Raw genomic sequence first — 22,390 nt, 5'->3', positions numbered from 1 at the left:
GACAATCTACGGCTTTCAATGTTGTTCCTTTTCCACTTAAATGTAGTTGTTCTAAGTTTCCTTCCCTTGCAAACTCTTGAAAGGAACTTAATAGTTCCCTGCCTGAAAAGAAATCTTGTTCTTCCATAAATGTCTTTTTGACTTTTAAGCCTCCCTGATTGCACGATTACCCGAGAAGAACAATGCATTGTGTATCGACAAGCCAAGTTTCCACTCAGTTTACGATGGTTGAAGAATGAAGAACAAGCTGCTCCAAGTGACAACACTGTTTATGAGATTTTGTACAGATGTAAAAACTACAAAGGCGGTTGTAATCTTTTGACCATTTATATCAAGGGATAATTCTAGAGCTATTTGTTATAGTTTCTATAGGGTGCATGGAATTTATGAAGCAATTGCTTCAGAAAATGGTGGTGTATCTAGAACAATATGTTTCTTATTCTTTTTGTGAAATATATCTGTAGTTTCAAGATTGGGAGGATCCATTTTCGTTGCACTTTCAGATATCTTTTATGTATGTTCTTGGAAGAGATGTATACACCCTGCGAACTCAGTGATCAACCAAAAGACATTAGACATTAGGACATAGCTCACTAGAATGGCCTGTAAGCAGTGTCACAGCCATATAGGCATTTTGACAGATACCTGCTGCGCAACTCAGCGCCTACTGTTTTTTTGCTTATGACACGCTCAACTTTTCTGTACTAGCCTCTATTTTGGTGAGGCCACCAGCAAAACGCAGTTCGAACTCATTTATTATAGTAGAAAATAAAGGAATATATGGATAGTTAATCTCGATCTGCCCTTAGGATTTGGGCATTAATTAAACCAGCCTTTTTCTAATGAATAACTACTATTTGTCTTTGACTTGCTGGCACAAGAAAAAGACAAATTGATCATGTGATGGCAGACACCGACCTTGTTCCAAATTATATTCAATTACTCTATTTAATTACAAAAATTATAAATAAATTAGTTCACTGTGTAACTCGGAAACTATGAAAAAGTCATAGTTCAAGTTGGCATTTACAAGTGAACAAACTCATTTCCAAATCTGCAAGTTGCAATTATTTATTTATTTATTTATTATTTAAAATGGCAGCAAAGAATAATTTCTTAATTTTTATGAGAATTTGACTTCGCTTAATTTTATAAATTTATCATGGGATAATCACTCAGTTATGTTCTAAAAACTTTTTTCTCCTATTAAAAAAAGATAAATTTATTATCTTAGTAATCCCTAGTATTAATCCCACGGATATAAAAAAAAGATAAATACAGATATATAAGTCATAGACACATGATAATCGTCAATTTTTTAGAATCAATCTTGGTTATTACGTCAGAGATATTATACACTCATCTATGCTATGCTCGAAGGATTTTTTTTTTTCCTCCTATTAAAAAAAAATACAGATTCACTATATTAACGATCCCCTAGTGTCGACCGGACGGATATGGAAGGAGATATATATAGGTATACAGATGTCAGGCGCATGACGAAGTAAACCTTATGTCTACCTGTCCATTATGCCATGTTTTTTTTCTCCTATTAAAAAAAGATAAATCCGCTACCTTAACGATCTCCCTAGTGCCGACCCTATGAATATAGAGGAAGATTTATATAGGTACATAGACCACATTAAAGAAATGATACGGAGCAGATACGGAGTTGCTTCTATGATATTATTTTCATAAATTTGATCGTGGAATATTTAGACATTTTGTGAGAGAAACTATGGGTTATGGGCCGGCTTGGGTTATTTAATGTTGTTAGCCACATTTAGATCAAGTTACACTCTCCTAGGGGAGCAGGACCATCTAATGTAGTGGGGAGTGATTTTCCCCCTTGATACAGGACCTGTCCTTGCGTTGTTGTTGCTGTTGGAGCTTAATGAAAGAGCATCCTTCTAAAGATATTCAATTTGGAAGGTTAAATGTTGAAATTACTTTGGAAGTTTCATTCCAAGATACCTCAAGTTCGAATGAAAACCTAAGCAACTGACTGTATAGAATATAGATATGCAAATTGAAAATAAAACAATTACGCAAAATTACCAGACATATATGCACATGAGCTCTATGTGCAAGTGACAAACAAGAGGCAAAGTTCCACAATTTTTTTTAAATTTTTTTTTTATAATAAAATGGATATTAAACAGAATCTTGGAATCCAATTAGATTACAGTAGAATCTCAATAATTTCAAGGCAATTTCGGTTGTCCGAAAGTGATATAAGCTAGTCCCAAGGAACCGTCTTCATGCCAAATATCAACAAAAAAAAAAATAACCATTTCTTGCATATCAAATATGGTGTTCGGGCCTTGGGACAATAATTAGGCTAATTAAGCTTTTAAGTGGTTAACCAGAAATCTAAGTGTCAAATTTTAATTACGGTACATTATAAAATTTTCCTCTAGTGAACATTGACTACTTGTATGGGCCTCCATGAGTGCTTTCTTATTTACTCTAGTAGTCAGTGGGAGTAGAGTCGGGCCCGTTACTTCTAAGATTAGTCAGTTCAAAAAATTAAATATCTGGATTAAAAAAAATGATATTCGACATATAATAAGATGGAATGGATGTATTAATAAGGTAAAAAAATTAACCAACAGATGATGGAATTACCTGTGGAACAAGTCGAGTACGTTGAGAACCAGCTGAAAAGAAAAGAACAAGAATATTAACAAGTTGATAAGGGGAAGAAAAATACAAGGGAGAAAATTTTTATATAAAAAAGGTATCACACAGTTGCAAAATTTGATAGATGGAGAAACAATGTAAATAAAAGTGATCTAATTAGTAGTAATGTAGGATTGTCATGTGGTTGATCGTGTAGCGTAGTTGATCACAAATAGCTACAACAAACATAACTTCATGATGTTTATCAAATTATAAGATCTCAAAAGTCAATCCAATTTTATTATGCTCTTTATACCTCAAATTCCTTTAGTTCCTCCGGCATGAATTTAACTCTAAGCCAAACTCAATTTGGTAGCTAATGGTTATTAGATTATTCCAACAACTATATTAAAGTAAGATTATTACAAATATCAAAAATGCACTTTTAAAATTTTTGGAATACTAAAATTTTATAGATAATTTCAAATATCAAAGAATGCAAATGGTTCTATATTATAGGCAAAATGCTTAAAATCCAACTCCACAAGCTGATTCACTTGGTATTCTACGACATCTTTTTGAATTGTCTCTTGAACATTCTCTTCTCATCACATTCCAAACAATAGCACCTAACAGAGACGGCATACTCTTTAGCATTAAGATGGGCTCGTTGCAAACTTTTTATCCGCAACCACAAGTAAAATTTTGAAATAAGACAAACTGTTGAGTGTTGAACGGTAAAATGTGTAGCAAATTTGAGTTGTATAATCTATAACTAAGACTAGGGATGAGCATTCGATTAATTGATCGATAAATTATCCAATGAAAAAGTAACCTTGACATAAAAGAGAAGTCATTCTAAGTAACCTTGACACAAAATTTCATTCAGCAGATATAAAATGGAGAAGCAGGGAAATTTCTTTGCTCGCATCACCAGTTTTACTCTTTCAAGTGGAGGTAACCTAAATGTAGCGTGACAAGAGCAATTGAGCCACTATGCATCAAAGACCATTTTAGGTTGTAAAAGAAGGTGGTCAATCAGATGCTCTTGGGCGGCAATCCAGAAACGAAAACTATATAGGTATGAAAATGTGTATCAATGTTTACCATGCAAAAAATTAAACCAAAAGTGCTTTCGCAAAATCTCTGTGTGCCCTTTAAAAATCCGTAACCGGTTAGAAAGATCAAATAAAGGAACAGGTCCAGGGGCAAATTCCCTCGATCGGCCAATCCGATTGGTTCACATTTTGAGCCAGGAGTTTAGTCCTCGATCGGAACGAGACATGCCAGCCGTGTCAATGCCGGTCATTGCGCCGAGCACCAAACCTAGGCAGAGGCGGAGGGGAACAAGGAGGAAATCCTAGGGAAAGAGGAGAAGTAGGAAAGGAGGAGGAGGGTCACGCACCTTGTGGAAGTCGCCACAATCTCTACAATGAAGTTGATTGCTGTAACTCTAACAAGCCTTGTTGTTGCTTAGCTTAGATGACGCACAAAGTTGGTGGGGAAAACAGGAACAGGGCGGAGGAGGAGCGAGCGCGAGAGTCAGTTGATCTGCACTTCAAATTGCGGATTACTGAATGGATTATTTTTTTTAGACCTTTAATTTGAATGGACCTCATCTATTTAAATATGTAGTCTATCTAAATCAAGGGTCCTCATTTAATGGATCATCCCTTGATCCACAATTTGTGAATCAGAGGATCCTTACTGATCTAATTGAGGACAAATCCTCTGATCCACAATTAAGAATTGATCTAATTGCGGATCAAAGGATGATCCACTTTTTTAGACCCTTGATTTAGATGGACTTCACCTATTTAAAGGTGGAGTCTATCCAAATCAAGGGTCCTCATGCAATGGATCATCCCCTGGCCCACAATTTACGGATCAGAGGATCCCTACTGATCTAATTGAGAACATATCCTCTAGTCCGCAAATGATCCACTTTTTTAAACCCTTGATTTGGATAGACCCCACCTATTTAAAGGTGGAGTCTATCCAAATCAAAGGTCCTCATGCAATGGACCATTCCCTGGTCCACAATTTACGAACTAGAGGATCTCTACTAATCGAATTGAGAATAGATCCTCTGGTCCGCAAATTGTGGACCAAGGGATGATCCATTTTTTTAGACCCTTGATTTGGTTGGACCCCACCTATTTAAAGGTGGAGTCTATCCAAATCAAAGATCTCCATGCAATGAACCATCCTCTAGTCCACAATTTACGGATCAGAGGATCCATACTGATTTGGATCCTCTAGTCCGTAAATTATGTAACAGAGGATGGTCCACATTTTTAAACCCTTGATTTGAATGAACCCCACCTATTTAAAGGCGGAGTCTATCTATATGATCAAGGGGCCTCATGCAATGGATCATCCCCTGGTCCACAATTTGCGGACCAGAGGATCCCTACTGATCTAATTGAGCACGAATCATCTGGTCCGCAAATGGTCCACTTTTTTAAACCCTTGATTTGGATGGACCCCATTTATTTAAAGGTGGAGTCTATCCAAATCAAGAGCCCTCATGCAATAGACCATCCCCTGGTCCACAATTTACGGATCAGAGGATCCCTACTGATCTAATTGAGGACGGATCCTTTAGTCTGCAAGTTACGGACTAGAGGATGCTCCACTTTTTTAGACCCTTAATTTGGATGGACCCCACCTATTTAAAGATGTAGTCTATCCAAATCAAGGGTCCTCATACAATGAACCATCCCCTGATCCACAATTTGCGGACTAGAATATCCCTACTGATCTAATTGAGGACTGATCCTCTAGTCCATAAATTGCAGATAGAGGATGGTCCACTTCTTTAGACCCTTGATTTGGATGGATCCCACCTATTTAAAGGTGGAGTCTATCCAAATTAAGAGTCCTCATGCAATGGACCATCCTCTGATCCACAATTTATGGACCAGAGGATCCCTACTGATCTAATTGAGAACGTTTCCTCTGGTCCGCTAACTGCATACCAGAGGATGATCCACTTTTTTAGACCCTTGATTTGGATAGGCTCCACCTATTTAAAGGTAGAGTCTATCCAAATCAAGGGTCCTCATGTAATGGACTATCCCCTGGTCCACAATCTACGGACCAAAAGATCCCTACTGATCTAATTGAGGACGGATCCTCTAGTCCGCAAATTGCGGACCAGAGGATGGTCCACTTTTTTATACCCTTGATTTAGATGGACCCCACCTATTTAAAGATAGAATCTATCCAAATCAAGAATCCTCATGCAATGGACCATCTCCTCGTCCACAATTTACAAATTAGAGGATCACAACTGATCTAATTGAGGATGGATCATCTAGTCCACAACTTACAGACTAGAGGATGATTCACTTTTTTAGACCCTTGATTTGGATGGACACCACCTATTTAAAGGTGGAGTCTATCCAAATCAAGGATTTTCATGCAATGGACCATCCTCTGGTTCACAATTTACGGACAAGAAGATTCCTACGGATCTAATTGAGGACGGATTCTCTGATCGGTAAATTACGGACCAGAGGATGATCCACATTTTTAGAACCTTGATATGGATGGACCCCGCCTATTTAAATGTGGAGTCTATCCAAATCAAGAGTTCTCATGCAATGGACCATCCTTTGGTCCCCAATTTGTGGACCAGAGGATCTCTACTGATCTAATTGAGGATGGATCCTCTGGTCTACAAATGGTCTACTTTTTTAAACCTTTGATTTGGGTGGGCCCACCTATTTAAAGGTGGAGTCTATCTAAATCAAGGGTCCTCATGCAATGGATCATTTCCTGGTCCACAATTTACGGACCAAAGGATCTCTACTAATCGAATTGAGGATGGAATTGCGGACCAAAGGATGATCCATTTTTTTAGACCCTTGATTTGCATGGACACCACCTATTTAAAGGTGGAGTCTATCCAAATCAAGGGTTCTCATGCAATAGACCATCCCCCTGATCCACAATTTACGGACCAGATGATCCCTACTGATCTAATCGAGGACGAATCCTCTAGTCCATAAATTGTGGACCAGAGGATGATCCACTTTTTTAGACCCTTGATTTGGTTGTACCCCACCTATTTAAAGGTGGAGTTTATCCAAATCAAGGGTCCTCATGCAATGGGCCATCCTCTGGTCCACAATTTGCGGACCAGAGGATCCCTACTGATCTAATTGAGGACGGATCCTTTGGTTCGCAAATTGCGGACTAGAGGATGATCCATTTTTTTAGACCCTTGATTTGGATGGACCCCACTTATTTAAAGGTGGAGTCTATCCAAATCAAGGGTTTTCATGTAATAGATCATCCCCTGGTCCACAATTTATGGACCAAAGTATCCGTACTGATCTAATTGAGGATGGATCGTCTAGTCCGTAAATTGCGGACCAGAGGATGATCCATTTTTTTAGACTCTTGATTTGGATGGACCCTACCTATTTAAAGGTGAAGTGTATCCAAATCAAGGGTCCTCATGCAATGAACCATCCCCTGGTCCACAATTTGCGGACCAGAGGATCCCTATTGATCTAATTGAGGACGGATCCTCTGGTCCGCAAATTGTGGATCAGAGGATGATCAACTTTTTTAGACTCTTGATTTGGATGGACACCACCTATTTAAAGGTGAAATCTATCCAAAATCAAGGGTCCTCATGCAATGGACCATCTTCTAATTCACAATTTGCGGACGATAGGATCTCTACTGATCTAATTGAGGACGGATCCTATGGTTCATAAATTGCGGACCAGAGGATGATCCATTTTTTAGACCTTTGATTTAGATGGATCCCAGCTATTTAAAGATGGGGTCTATCCAAATCAAGGGTCCTCATGGAATAGACTATCCCCTTGTCCACAATTTGTGGACCAGAAGATCCCTACTGATCTAATTGAGGACGGATCCTCTGGTCCGTAAATTACGGGTAAGAGAATGATCCATTTTTTTAGACCCTTGATTTGGATGGACCTCACCTATTTAAAGTTGGAGTTTATCCAAATCAAGGGTCCTCATGCAATGTGTCATCTCCTAATCCATAATTTATGGACGAGATGATCTTTACTGATCTAATTGAGGACAGATCCTCTGATCCGTAAATTGCGGACCAGAGGATGATTCATTTTTTTAGACCTTTGATTTGGATAGATTCCACCTATTTAAAGATAGAGTTTATCCAAATCAAGGGTCCTCATGTAATGGATCATCCTCTAGATCAGAGGATTTCTACTGATTTAATTAAGGATGATTCATTTTTTTTTGACTCTTGATTCAGATGAATTCGACCTATTTAAAAATAGAGTCTGTCTAAATTAAAAATTCTTATACAATGAATAATCTCCTCATAATTTATGAACTAGATGATCACTGCTTCTTATCTAATTGGGGATGGATCCCTACCGCTCAAAAGTTCTTCTACTGCCACAATTCCCCTGAGTCCACTATTCCGGATTGGTTCCACTGTCGCGGGTCCCAGGGAGCAAGAAATCAAAAATGCAGTGACAATTTCACAACCGTCTCGGTTCACTCGCCCCTCGTCCCTCGTCCCTCGTCCCGGCCGCGGTGCCACCTCTCCCTCCGCCTCCGCCTCCGCCTCCGCCTCCGTTGCGGAACCTGTCTTCTGCGCCACCGAGGAAGATTTCGCCGACCGCTTGGACTTCATCTACAAAATCCGTCCCCACCCGGAGCCGTTCAGCATCTGCCATATCTACAAAATTGATCAGAAGAGGTGCGAAAAAGAGGGAAAGTATTGAAAAGATTGATTGAACACTACATGTCTGTCTTGGGAATTCATTTCCTTTCCTCTCTTTTTAAGTAGACAGAACAAGGAAACCTCTCCTCTCTCCTTTCCACCCTTCCCTTCCTCAGCACTATTCCTTTTGCCCCCTCTTCCTCCTCTCAATTAGACACAACATAAGTGAATCCACCAGATAATGAATAAAAACTGTTGATCCTCTATTTTCCGTTCACTACTCTTTTGAGTCTATTTTCCACCAAAGTGGAGAATCTAATGGCCTGATTACTTCGAGAAAGATTGGGAGGAAGGTGAATAGGGAGTTGGATCGAAGCCATTCCTTTGTTTACTTAGAATGGGAAGGAGGTAGAGGAGGAGGAGGGGAACCTGAGTTATTTTTGGATCATTCCATTGCTTACACTTTCCACTCTGATTGTTTCAGGTAATTTAACTATAGGATGTATAGATCCCTTTGAACATATTCGTGCCATCACATTTCAATTTTCTTCTATTTTGTCATCTGCTTAATTACTCCTAAATCTTCCTTAAAAATAGTATTTTTTTTTTTAAAAAAATAAATCCATCTTAGAATCACATTAATTACTTGTGTTATTTCCATCCATGTAACATGCAACTCATATCACTCTTTTAGGATTTCTCATAATCCTACTGAGATATCAGTTGAAGGACATTAACAAACTATTTTATTCACTTTTTAATCAGTTTCTCTGCTATGCTGTTTTGCAGGTTAAGAAAACTGGTATTCAACCACTACATGGAACCTTCACAGTGTCAACTTGTTAGCACATATTCTCTTCTGCATGTTGTTGAATTTTTTCCCCCCCATTTCAATTGATATACATTATATTGATGTTGCAATTTTCCTTATCACAAACAAATTATGAAGTGAAGTCATAAGTAATGCATTTTAAAGAATATCTTTAATGTTAATGCTTTAATTTGTAAATAACTCGAATATTCCTATGGGTTTAGAGTTATGTAGAGCTCAATGGCTGGAGAATGCCCATGTGGGATGCACACCTTAATGTCGTTGTTGCTGATTTATTTTGTAAAACCTTGTTAATTGTTCTTTCTAATCCATTTTTTGTAGGAGCAGTAGCCTTTAAAGTCATTGTTTCTCAGATGACTGAGGAAGCAACATAAACCTAAGAGTTGAATTTTACCTATTCAGAATCAATGTTTAAGTAGGGCAATATTAAATGACAGATGTTTCAAAACAGCTCATATATCTTGCTTAGAAAATTGTGCATTTTGACTTTAATTTGTCTTTGACAGAACTAAGGAAGTACCTAGCTGGGTCATCCATTTATTTCCCAAAAGTCTGGGTCAATTGGTTTGTTTTTGGCAATTCCAAACCAAGAGTTGGTTCGATTTGGTAAAGGTTTTGGTTTCATTTTTTTTTTCCAATCAGAGTGTTAGTTTGGGTAAGGTTTTATCAAGGTTTAATATCTTAAGTTGGGCTGAAGTTTTGATCTCCAATTAGAATATGATTTCGATATTATGCCATACTGATTCAAATTATAACAATATATATTTATGTAGAATTTCTAACCGCCTAAAATTGATCTAAGATAATGAAAGGATAGTCCGGTGCACGAAGTTGACCTTTTGGTTATATGATAACAACTTTACCATTACACCAAGGCTCCCCTTCTTTCTTTGCAAAGTATGTAAATGATAAAAAACAGAAACAACACAACCAAAATTAGCTTAAACCCGGTAACATAGTCAACTAAAAAATAATATAAAATGTTTAGAAGAATGAAGGGAGATATGCCAGAAGATTGACAATCTTTCTTGGTGGTGTGCCCAAAGGATGTCCACATATCTCCATAATGGTATAATATGATTCATTTTGAGCCTAGGCCCTCGTGGTTTTGCTCTTGGGCTCTCCCTAAAAGACCTCATGCCAATGGAGATATTCTATCCTTTAACCCTATGATCTTTACCAAATCTTTCCAATGTGGAATTTTGATTGAACCCCAACAATCCTCCCCTCAAACGAAGGACCACAATTACTCTCATGGTCTGGGCCTCCCCGCGAGCATTCGGTCACCTTGACCTATTTCGGGCCTCCCTACAAGCATCTGGTCACCCTGACCTACTCGTCTTCTCCGAGCATCTGGTCACCTGGCCTGCTCTGGGCCTCCTCGCAAGCATCCGCACCTGGTCACCTTTGATCTACTTCGGACCTCCCCGCAAGTATCCAGTCACCTTCACCTGCTCCAGGCCTCCCCGCAAGCATCCAGTCATCCTGACCTGCTCCGGGCCCACCCTTAACTTCGTTCAAGGCCACCCCACATGGCATCTGGTCCAGACCATGACTCTGATATCATTTGTTGTGCAAAAAGATGTTCACATATCTCCACAATGACATGATATTGTCCACTTTGGGCCTAGACCCTTATGACTTTGCTCTTAGGCTCTCCCCAAAAGGCCTCATACCAATGGAGATATCTAAATTATTTTCGATCCAACAATTGGTACGAGAGTTCGGACTGTCAGAAGGACTAACCGCCAACTGTGCACAAGAGTCATGGTCCAATCAAACCATGTGGGTGGAATATTGATCTCGAACAAAGAAGTGGGGGCTCTCGTGTCCGGATCAAGAGAACCAGACACTAGGCAGGAAGTCCTAGTTGCGGCTAGGCAAGGAAGTCCTAATAAGTCGGATGGACCGAGGGGCAGGAAGTCCTAGTTGCGGCTAGGCAAGGAAGTCCTAGTAGGTCGGGTGGACCGAGGGGCAGTAAGTTCTAGTTGCGGCTAAGCAAGGAAGTCCTAATAGGTCAGGTGGACTGAGGGGCAGGAAATCCTAGTGGGTCAAGGATCGGACGTTAGGGAGCCTGTGCTCCTTTGTTTGAGGGGGGATTATTGGAGTTGCAAGGTTGCAAACATAGTCCCACATTGAAAACACATGGGAAAGATCGTGGGTTTATAAGAAAAAGATATCTCCATTGGTATTAAGTCTTTTGGGAAGAGCCCAAGAACAAAGTCATAAGGACCTAGACCTAAAATGGATAATATCATACTATTATGAAGATACGTGAACATCCTTTTGCACAACACCTGAATAAAGACTTTAAAGTCAGAGTCATACGAACATGCCATGTGTCGATTTCATAAATTAACTGCTAAAACAGTTTATTATGATCTAAACCTCAAATCTTAGGCTATTGTCACAAATAATCTACAACCACATATAACATTATGATTTCGTATATGACATTTTGATTGTAAAATCGAGCCATGTGAGCATGTCACCTGTCAATCGTTTTGTGGGCTACAGCACCAAAAACACTTTACTTATTACAAATGTCAAATCTTATGCTATTTTAGCAATTAAACTACAATCCAGTGGTTCTTATTGTGAACTAGAAGTTCGTGGGCATGCCATGTATACTAATTAATATTTTTTGAACAATCAATACAAATTTTTTACCACTTTATACTTTTCCCAGTTTGTTCACTTCAAACTGTTTACGGTCATGTCATATGTAACTATCACTCCTTTCTAATATTTCTTTTGCCTTCTGTTAAAAAACTGGCATCAACTATAGCATATCGTTGTATTCCAACCCTTTTGGATGTGTGATTGCATGTTCACGTGCAAATCAAGCTGCTGTCAAATGCAGGAATATTGCCTCTATCTTGCTACATTTAGCATCTGTTTCACTGAAGTATCTCAATTTCTTTGCTTTAATATTTTATCAGACATTATGGCTATTGGCGTGATTGTGATGCATATGACCCTGTTTCCTTGATAGGGATGCAATTAGAGGGGAAGAGGCAAAGAAAGGAAGGGAAGGGTAGCAATAGGTGGAGTGGAGGGGATGGATTGAAGCTGTCTATTTGTTAGGTAGGAGAAGGTTGAATAAAATAAAAATGACAAGACTATCCTTTCGGACTATTCATTGGCATTGCGGGGTTATTTTAGGCTTTTTCATATCTTCTCAGCTATCTATTTCTTTTTTGCTTCCACTCCATTTAGTGGTAGTAAACAAGGCCTAATTGTAGTTTCAAGTCTTTAACTGGTAAGCTTCTTCCAGGTTTCCTTTTTGCTTATTGATAATCTGTCATCTTAGCAAAGCAGAGAAGTATTGAGCTAGAAGATATCATGTGAACATGTTTTAGAGTTTCATTAGCTTATAATACCCTCAATTTGGGCCTGCTCCTCCTTTTATTTATTTATTTATTTATATAATAGCCTTCAGTACTAATAGCATTAATAAGACAGTGAGACATGTCGATTTCAACATGGTACTCTTCTCTTTATAATTTCTTTAGCATGAGAAAGAATTCGGTCATTGAATTGCGTTGTTCTACTTTTTCTTGTATCATATTCATAAGTAATACAGCCCTGGTACTTGGGCAAAACTTAGAAACTTAGTAATTCTAGTTTTCTACCGATTTGTCCAGCTATAGTTTGTTGCTTAGTAATGGGAAAATCTCAGTATGTGATGACTTGTTCCAACCGTGTGATTGAGATTTTTAAAAAAAATGAAAGAATAGGTAACTGGTCCTAGCTTGAGACAATAATTATTGGTAAAGATGGTTTTTCTTTTTATCTATTCCATCTATCTCATGCTTGCAGCAGTTGCCTGCTTGGTACTCAAAGCACCCGTTCTTAGCTCAACTGGTGATACTTCCCACTCCCAGCATGCTCGAATGATGCAAGCAAGACAGTGCATGATCACGAGACTGGACTTGGCACTGTTAAACAGGTCTCGATCTGACTGTGCTGTTATGCGAAGCTAGCGAACTGTTCAGTCTCCATGGCTGTAAGAAAGGGATGGGATTAATGGCACACTGGGAAGTCCTTTCTGTAGTGGTGCATGTTGAAACTGGGTGGGGTGGCAGGTCCACTTGCGCTGGGCCATGGGAACACGGTGACATCAGATTGATGTGGGCTGGTGGGGCTTCAATCCTGTGGAATGTTGAACCTTACTTGTTGGTGCCCTTCGCTCCTAACATTTCACATGCCCCTGTCTGCTGAAAAGATCGAGACTCCCAAGTACATGTAATTTCCATATGATATGCGAGATGTTTTGTTTCCGTTGCATGGGAATTATGTGGGTCCAAAAGTTTATTTTTTAACCTTCATGTTTTATTCTTTTTCCACCACTTTAAAGTTCCATTATATTTATCGTTTTAAAGTCTACTTTTAGATGTTCATAGAACGTGAACTTCGAGTTTTCCTTAACTTTCAGATTAAATAATATTCCCTATCCTATCTTTGAATGATATTCTCATGTTCGGGATGTCATGTAATCATCATATACATAGATACGGATATATAAATAGCAAAAAAGATGGTCTCGAGAGTCGAGATGGCCAAGTCAAGGGTTTGTTTGTAGTGCGGGCGTCATTAATGCTGCCCACGTTCTTCCTTTTAATGTCGCCACTCGATGGTAACCGGTGTCGGGCATTGACAGTGTGGGTTGCATAAACATTACCATCTCTTTATCTGCCACTCGTACTCACCATGACCTACATTGTTTCTTCGTTTCAGTGACTTTTGACAGTAACTTTTCGTAAGCTAATCGACAAAAGTGTTTTTTTTTTCTGAGTTAGGAATTCACTCATAGGTCTACTCGTCCATGATTGTAACATTCACCTTCGTATTATTTTATACTTGGATGTAACTAGTAGACTCTAGCTAGCAAACTAGCAGATTGAATGATTTGTTGATCATTCGGCACCACATGCATCTTCAAAGGAGAAGAGGATACCGACCACTAGCTTAACGATGGACCAGTTGAATTTAAGATTCAAGGCATTGGCTAGTTGTTTGTTACCCAATTAAAATAAGCTTTGTAGAAATCTCATGGCTTGTGTTGGTGCATAAGCTGGAAAGAATCCAACTGTGAGAAAGTGACAGCGTCTGTTACTTAGGTTTTGAAAGTTTGGTCGGCTCGTGATCGAGACAACTAGCTAGCTAGTCCTGTTACCATCTTACACTTGCAATTAAAATTCTCCTCCTCGATAGTAATTATGTAAATTGTTGTACTTTTGCTAACTTTTATAGCGAGGGGCAAGAGTAGCAAGGGCAGTGCGGTTAATAGAGTGAGGACCAACCCCTTCCAATGGTATAGCTAGACAAATGGTGTTGGTATCTAAAGCAACAGTCACTAGCGAGGACCATGCAAAAAGAAAAAGGGGAACAAGCAAAAGCTAGCGAGCGAGTTGGACATTCTTAGATTGTGAAAAAATTGTCCGATGGCTCTACTTGGTTTACAAGACTCGTGGTAGAATATTGGTGTAAACGGGAGAGGGAAGAAAAGGCAAACAAACAGAGAAGAAAAATGGGAAGAGAAGGAGGAGGAGAGTGAAGTTACAAGATCACCATCCTTTGTTTGCATCCACCCCATCCAATTGTCACTTGCTGGTGTTATCGTCCTTCGACTCACATCGGCCCCGCATTTGTGTCATCGTCCTTTACTTGCAACGCCGTCCACCGTTGGTCTGTATCCTCCACTTGTTGCCTTGCATTATAGTGCCGACTGACACTCGCATGCCTTTAAATGCTTGTCACTGACCTAAGCCCTTTGCGCCACATCTCAATTGGTTGGTATCTACTGTCTGTAACTATAATATTTGGCCTCCTCCATTCACCGGGCATTGAGTGCCATCTACTACCAATGCAATATTCATCCCACCCCACCCACTTGGAGCTAGCAAAGTCGATTGGTTTTATAAAAAATCAATCCTCTTGTGGAAATTTTGCACTATTATGATTGTTCATCATCGTGAAGTCATATTGTATTTAATATAACCTAAAGGCAGTCCCGTATCTCGTCTTGCATCAAGCATCAAATTGCCATAGGAGATTTCATGATATTTAAAATTTTGACTATATATGTTAGAAATGGTACAAGGTTAATATGTTCACCGAGATAGCTAGGAAGAGGGAGCAATTGGGCCATAGTTCACAGTTTCTGGCCCCTCACCACCTTAACGCGAAGCTATGCAACACCAACACCAACAGTAGCACCAACACTCACTGCTGGTCCACTATTTTTTATACCCCTTCCCCCATCTCTCTCTCTCATTAATTTGAACCGACCTTCTTCACGAGCATAAAAGAAAGCACGAGAATGAATGAGAGACGAAGAAACTCGGGAACCGGCGTGGGCAGCTGAAGGAGAATTCCAAAGGGATCGCATTGATCTCTCTCCCCTCTCTTCTTCTTGTTCTTCCCTTCTTTAATTTTAGATTTTATTAGTGTGGTTTAATTTGAGAGATCATGCGATTCCTTTGGAATTTCCCATCTGTTGCTGATTAATTCTTCATCGCAAATATATATATACATCCATGTATATATATATGTTTCAGGTTACTTCTTCAAACACTCTTTTTTATTCATTTATTTTCTACTTAAGATGCCTTTAAGTGGATTAAATTGGAGTATGATGACGATTATGTGTTTATAATACATCCATATCTTCTTCTTCTTCTTAAGAAAAAGAATTGATTAACATGTGATTATTAATTTGGGTCTCTCTTAATAATTTGACTTAGAAAGGGCATGTATTTCGAGGCTACTTCTTGTACTTTCCCCCCTAATTTCTAGTTTGTCATGACATTTTTCTTCTACTCGATCGTTCCTTTTTAGTTTAATTTCTACTTTATGTACATGTCGTCATAATTATTTTAGATATCATTTTGATTACACGAGAATGTTAATTAACGATGTCTTCTATTTTTTGGTTCGGCCAGTGAGATGTAATTATTAATTGATATATCTTTTAATTATTTTGCAATAGAAAGGAATATTTTTCAGTCTTTCTCATATATTATTTGATTTTTGCAGAGATCAATGATAATAATTTTTAGTTACACATTACGCGTGAAGTGTAACAGACTAGATAGAGGACGAATGATTTCAATTTTTTTTATCTTTCACATAAAAATAAGTTATTTAAAATCTGTCTCTCTTTTGTTTTGTTTTGTTTTTTTTGGTTTTCTATAGTTCACAAGCCCAAAATCTTGTTATGAGAAACAATTGGGATAGTTTGTGCGGGTCTTTAATTTGTAATTAATCATTTTTTACATCTCTAAACTTATTTTAGCAATTTGTCATCAACGTTTTAGATATGGGAATTAGTATGCAAATGTCCCCGTAGTTTTGAATTTTTTCACATCCCTACTTGAAATGCAATGATTGGGGGGTGTTTGTTTTAAATGGCACAAGGATCCTCAGTTTTTTTTTTTTAAATCAGGGATGATCCACAATATAATTACGGTCGGATAGTGATTATGATTTGATTGTAATTACTTGCGATCTCTCTCTAGATTCACCTTTCTATCCAAATTATAGTTTGGGTGGGGTGAACTGCCACTCGAAGGCCGCCAACAATGGACAGGTGGTCCGATTGTCAAACATCGAGCAGGGGGCTGCCTTCGGCCGTCCACTCCGATCCAAACTATAATCTAGATGGGAAGCTAAATTCAGAGAAGAATTGCAAGTAATTACGACTGAATTATGATCACGATCCGATCATAATTATATTCTAAATCATCCCCTGGTCTATAAAAAATGGACCAGAGGATCGAGTCTCTTTTAAATGGGAGCAGATCTCTTGGTCTAAAAAATTAGACCAGTGGATGGACTACTCCCAATTACGGTCGGATTGCAATTACGATCCGGCCGTAATTGGTTGTGTTCATCTCTAGGTTCACCGTTCCTATCATGTTATAGTTTGGGTCTGAGCGGATGGTCGGGGTTGCCCGGAGGCCGCCCCCTACTCAGCGCCCGATAAGCTGGACACTTGCCCACTTCCGATGATCTCCGAGCGGCCTTCGACCATCCACTCCGACCCAAATTATAACCTAATGAGGAATCGCAACCAATTGTGACCAGATCATGATCACAATTTAACCCCAATTAATTACGATCTTTCTCTAGATTCATTGTTTCCACCATATTATAATTTGGATCTTATAAAAAAAATATATAGTTGTTAGTCGTTTGTTAAGCTATACGATGTACCATTACAAGCGTTCAACATTATCTTCATATCGAATCATTCGTTAAATACAACATATTATATACTTTTTTATTGTTTATTTGTCATGTTCGCTAATCAATATAACCCCTAAATTATAATAGGACATATTTCTAGTTATTTCACAATACAAATTTTGATTAACTTATTTAAAAATTTCAAATTAAATCAAATCAAAAAATTAAATCGATCTAAAAAAACCGTTCGATTTTAATTAAAGATTTTCAAATTAAAATATTTCAGTTTGATTTCTGTATTTTCTTACCAGAATCCTTTTTCGTTTGAACTAGAATAAATTTTAGAAAAAGAGGTGATATACTCAAGATTTGAACCATATGTTTCAAAGCTACATGAGAAGCAAACGCCTCAGAATATTCATTAACTGCTACATCATAGTAGACATTTATATAATCAAATGATCAAATCTAACATATAAAAGTTAGAACTCCTACAAACAACTGTGTCTGTCTTTTACTACAAAAAAAAAAAAAAAAACATGCATCTTCCAATTTAAAGCAAACTGTCTGTCTTTGCCGGCAGACGACGGAAGAAATTTAGTGGCGCAGAAGGCATACGGTTTCGGAATCTTGGGTGCCTCATGATATAGAAGCCAACCAGAGCAATCAAGAATTGCAACGGAGTGGTGTAAAGCACAATTGCAGACACCATGCAGAACACTAAAAAGATCGCAGTGGCCCGTGGATCCCTCCAGCTAAGCAACGCCTGCAGCCTCTCCCCTTGAGTCGCCAAATCTCCGACCACAGTCTGTATCCTTCCGGCCACACTCCTCAGCCGATCATACCTCATACGCACCATATCATCACTTCGGCTGGTGGGGAACGTATCAAATTCTTCGTCGAGCTCATCAGGATGCACGGCCTCCGCGTGCGAAAGCTTTATGTTCATGTGAGGAGGATAACGCGGGCGGAATCGGTAGTTCCAAAGTCCTATCAGGAACATGTACAGAAACACAGTAGGAAGAATCAGCTCCGGGAAGCACACCAGCATGATAAACAGAATGTGCACTAGTACGGTGGTGATCGGGTTCTTCCACACGCAAACATTCGCAAACCATCTGCTCGCCGCAATCGCGCCTGAGAAAACCGACATGAGCCTGAAAAAATTCGCTTTGCTTCGGCGCATACTCCACATGTGTGAGTCGACATCGGACATGTACTCCACGACTTCCTTTCTAAGGGATGGCTCCATTCTGCTAAGACGTGCTGCAACTATCTGAACTGCTCGGTGCCGGAGCATATCTTGCTGGATCATGTTTAAAGGCTGTATGTAATGCATCTTAGGCAATAGGGGCCGCGAGTATATGTGCATCATATTGACGAAAGATGTAGATGAGAAGCGTATAGCCAGATGGAGTTCACCCATCTTCTTGACGCCTGAGGGGTGTAGAACTAATAGCGGGTACGAATGCGTATACACCCGACCCGTTTCGAGGGTTGAAAGACGTATGCGAACCTTGCCGATCTTTGCATCCTTGTTTCCATTGTCACCCTTCTCGAGCTGCCAATTGTCAAAGACACCGACTGTTAAAACTGTAGCTGGATCATAAACCTCCCACGTGTATTGTTCATTGTATTTGGGGGAAAGACTGTCGACGATTGTACGTGTACGGACCCATTTGCGCCCGTATTTGGCCACGCAGTAGGTATCACATGTGCCATTTTCTCCTCGTGTTTTCATAGGATGGAGGCCTTCTGCATTAAGGATGCCAAGCTCAAGCAATCCGATGGATGGTTTCCATAGCTGCTTTGCTGTTGGTCTGAGGTCACTACTGTAGTGGGTACTTTCGTCGAGCACATGATACCCGCCTTCCAAGCAGACGCGGAGTTGGATTTTGCTTGAAAACTTATCCTCCTTCAGCTGGTCAACGTCGACCGCGACGGGCTTCTGGAGACTGTACCACCGAGCGTTGATTAGATGATCATCAAGTCGCTTTTCGATCGAGCCCAGAGGAAGGGCAAGACGGCCTACCACCTCATCTTTGTTTGGTCCGACGCGATCTTCTATTGAAATAATGAGTTGATCTTCAAACGGCTCCGCGGCAACAAACATGAGGTCTTCATTCCAAAGGGGATTGAACGTGCGCGACTGAACTGGTCTTGTCTTCAGAATCTGATTGCCTAGTTGTACCTTGGCATAAACATCCGGGAAGCGGGTTTTGTCAGCTATAAAAATGTCTTGTGCATCAATAACGTTGACTCGAAGATACCACAACTTGGGTGCGTGGTAGACTTTTGATTTTGTGTGAGAGCTAACCGCCGCAGCGTCAATGGGTGCAGCTGCATCTAAGTGCCATGCATCGGCAAATGCTTCATCAGCTTGTGTGCCTATCCAAACTGCAACCATCAGTTCACCCTTCCTTTTGTCCCCTTCCTTGTCCTCAAGCCGGTACCACTCAGGAGCTAATGGACTATCAGGCGGGACGCGTGTTGGAACATCATTCAAGTCGAAGCAGACAATCCCAACAGAATCATCCTTGATCAGGTCTTTATCTTTCACCACGACCTCAATAACTGATGACTGCACCCGGTCTCTAGAAATTGCAAATACTTCATTCCATTCTGGGTTCTGATTCTTCTCGAAATGCTTGGTTTTCCCCTTGTAGTTACCCACCCTTACTTCAACATAAGGATCAAGGCTTCCTGTGACATCCATCGTGGGTAAATCTCGTGCCTTAACGACACGTACAAAAAGATACTGCATTTGTTCCACGAGATCATATGTACTAGCAGGCTTCTGAGCAGGAATAACTCGACCTCGGACAATCTGACCACCACCAAGAAGAGGACTGGTTTCTTTTAGTGCATAGTCGTCCATTGGTTGCCGAGAAGACAGTGATGGAAACATCCTGACAACTTTGGAGGGCTGAGACTCATGTTTCATGGGATCAGCCACATACCTCACTGGCTCAATGGGTGGAGCAGAGGATTGTTGCAGCTGGACCTCATTTGGAATGCTATGAAATGTATGTTTAGGCTCTTTCTTAAGTAGACTTTTATTTCCTTCTGAAATCTGTTCAGGTTCTTGAGGAACTTGACTTGGAGGAAGATTGTTTGGGCGAGGATCAATAGCGGGAAGTGGGTTGGAAGGTTTGATGGAAGGGTCATCTGTGAGGAATACTTTAAGGGCTAATTCTCCCTTTACACGCGAAAACATTCTGTGTTTTCCCAGAGGATAGTGCATGACTACAGCTTCTGAAAAGGGAACGAAAGAGGTTTCAGCAATCTGGACTTTGCCAAGGAATGACCTCGAATTTGTGGCTCTGTTCATGCTGTGTACAGAAGCTTCAAGTGTGAGGTCAGGGAGAGAAGAAGGATCTGCAATGTTGAAGTAGAAGAGCTCATTCCAGACAGGATTAAGGTCTTTATCTTTGATGCTAGTACGGAATTTCTGGCGATCAAAATGAAGCTCCACAAAGGGATTAGAGGATCCTTGACCATCCTTAGGCATAAGGTCATGGGCACTTACAACTTCCACACCCAACTTTAAATTGTTCATCTCTGTCAAGCCCCACAGATTCAAAAGACGAAAAATAGAATTAGTAACCTCTTAAAGGTCAAAGATATGACCAAAGATTCTCATAATAAGCAATAAAACAGAAAAAGGGAAATTTCATGTTCCAACATGTGCCAATATGAACCAATAATAGTGTGTATCTGGAAAACTCTAATGAACACCTAAAGAACATTTAGTTTCAGGAAACAGATTCTTATTATGCTCCTAGAACAACTAGAACAATAACCTCCTAATACAAGGCAACTAGAACAGAGGCAGTAAAGGTTAAAAAGAGACAAAGGTTTCCTTCCAATGGATTGATTGCAACATCAGTAATAGGAACTTTAGTTGGAATACTAACTTGTGGAATGAAATAGCACTTAATTTCATTTCCTTGAGTACAAGGACACCATGCAAGTGAATCCAACGACAAGAAAACCACCAAACTAGTAAGAAAAATATAACATTATAGTGATAATAATAATACTATGACAGCATAATCACTGATGCCAATGTTTGTGCCACTGAATGAAACATTAAACGCACTAAATAGACGATTAGGTTATGAGCATAAAAAAGGAACAAAATTTTTGTGTGTAGGAACCACCAGAAATGTTTCGAAGCCATAGTCAAAAAGCAAATTATAAGGGGAAGGATAACAAAGCAGATCTGACAACTCTCGAACAAAAGGAATAACAATTATACAAACCAAGAATGCACTAGAAAATAACATGTGCTGAAGCTTATGCATTACTTAACAATGGAGAATATTTATCAATAAAGAAGCAATAATTAACACAGACTTCCAATGTAGCATACCAAAAGGACGAGGAATCCGTGATTTACTCGCTCAAATCCCACAACACTTGCCCCATTCAAATCGGCAGATTTCTGCTCCTACATCTACCCTAATCCGCCCCGAAAACCTTTCTTACTCCCGATTTCTCAAACCGAAACCACAATCGACGCAGTCGAAACGCAAAATAAAGTTTAAAAATCCTTTCATTACATAGTAGTTGAACAAGCGAACGGAAGGCAACCTTGCAAGCTGAAGCCTTCGATTCTTCTCCTGGAATCCGCTCTGGCCGCGACGGGAAAGCTGGTCGACAATGAACACCACGAGGTCGCCTCGACTTCCAATTCGGAGATCGAATTTTCGTTTTCGTAGGTTGGAGAAACACGTCGTCGCCTCTGGAGACTTCGCGTCTCGTGTCGAGCTTTTTTTCTCGTTTTCGTCCTTTTCTCTTCTTCCGTCTGCCCCTCGGTTTCAATTTCGAGTCCGTAAAAAAAAAAGAAAAAAAAAGCTCCTTTTAAAAAGCGTGAACGGTTGAATAAATTAATGTTTGCATTAACTTACGTAACGCTGCTGTTTTGTTCCGTACAAGTAATTGCTCTTTTTCATATAAATTATTAATTTGGTTGCAACTAATAAATTTAAACTATATGCTTTCACACCGAACATGTTATTGTACCCTATTACACTATTTTTTTTTTCGAAATAAAA

The 22,390-nt window shown here is 39.5% G+C and overlaps 2 protein-coding genes across 2 annotated transcripts; one reads left to right on the top strand and one right to left on the bottom strand.

Annotated features, from left to right (window-relative positions):
- The first annotated feature begins 7,973 nt into the window (after positions 1-7,973).
- On the top strand, positions 7,974-13,462 carry LOC122036090. Its single transcript, XM_042595281.1, has 3 exons — positions 7,974-8,341; positions 9,095-9,146; positions 12,960-13,462. The coding sequence occupies exons 1-3, from the start codon at positions 7,974-7,976 to the stop codon at positions 13,035-13,037; spliced, it is 498 nt and encodes a 165-aa protein (XP_042451215.1). The 3' UTR covers positions 13,038-13,462.
- A 4,285-nt stretch (positions 13,463-17,747) lies between these two features.
- On the bottom strand, positions 17,748-22,163 carry LOC122036114 (FT-interacting protein 3-like). The gene is made up of 2 exons (XM_042595326.1): positions 21,927-22,163; positions 17,748-20,891 (listed from the first exon to the last, which is right to left on the bottom strand). The coding sequence occupies exon 2, from the start codon at positions 20,887-20,889 to the stop codon at positions 17,884-17,886; it is 3,006 nt and encodes a 1,001-aa protein (XP_042451260.1). The 5' UTR covers positions 20,890-20,891; positions 21,927-22,163; the 3' UTR covers positions 17,748-17,883.
- Between the last annotated feature and the right edge of the window lie 227 nt (positions 22,164-22,390).

This window comes from Zingiber officinale, unplaced genomic scaffold (assembly GCF_018446385.1).
Source record: "Zingiber officinale cultivar Zhangliang unplaced genomic scaffold, Zo_v1.1 ctg133, whole genome shotgun sequence".
NCBI lineage: Eukaryota > Viridiplantae > Streptophyta > Magnoliopsida > Zingiberales > Zingiberaceae > Zingiber > Zingiber officinale.
This window is presented reverse-complemented; position numbering and strand designations above follow the sequence as displayed.

Bases quoted from the DNA above. Each gene is read 5' to 3' on its own strand.
- LOC122036090 (XM_042595281.1), top strand. From the start codon at position 7,974: ATGATCACTGCTTCTTATCTAATTGGGGATGGATCCCTACCGCTCAAA. The intron at 8,342-9,094 runs GTGCGAAAAAGA...GCTGTTTTGCAG, and splicing joins TACAAAATTGATCAGAAGAG to GTTAAGAAAACTGGTATTCA. The intron at 9,147-12,959 runs GTTAGCACATAT...TCATGCTTGCAG, and splicing joins AACCTTCACAGTGTCAACTT to CAGTTGCCTGCTTGGTACTC.
- LOC122036114 (XM_042595326.1), bottom strand. From the start codon at position 20,889: ATGAACAATTTAAAGTTGGGTGTGGAAGTTGTAAGTGCCCATGACCTT.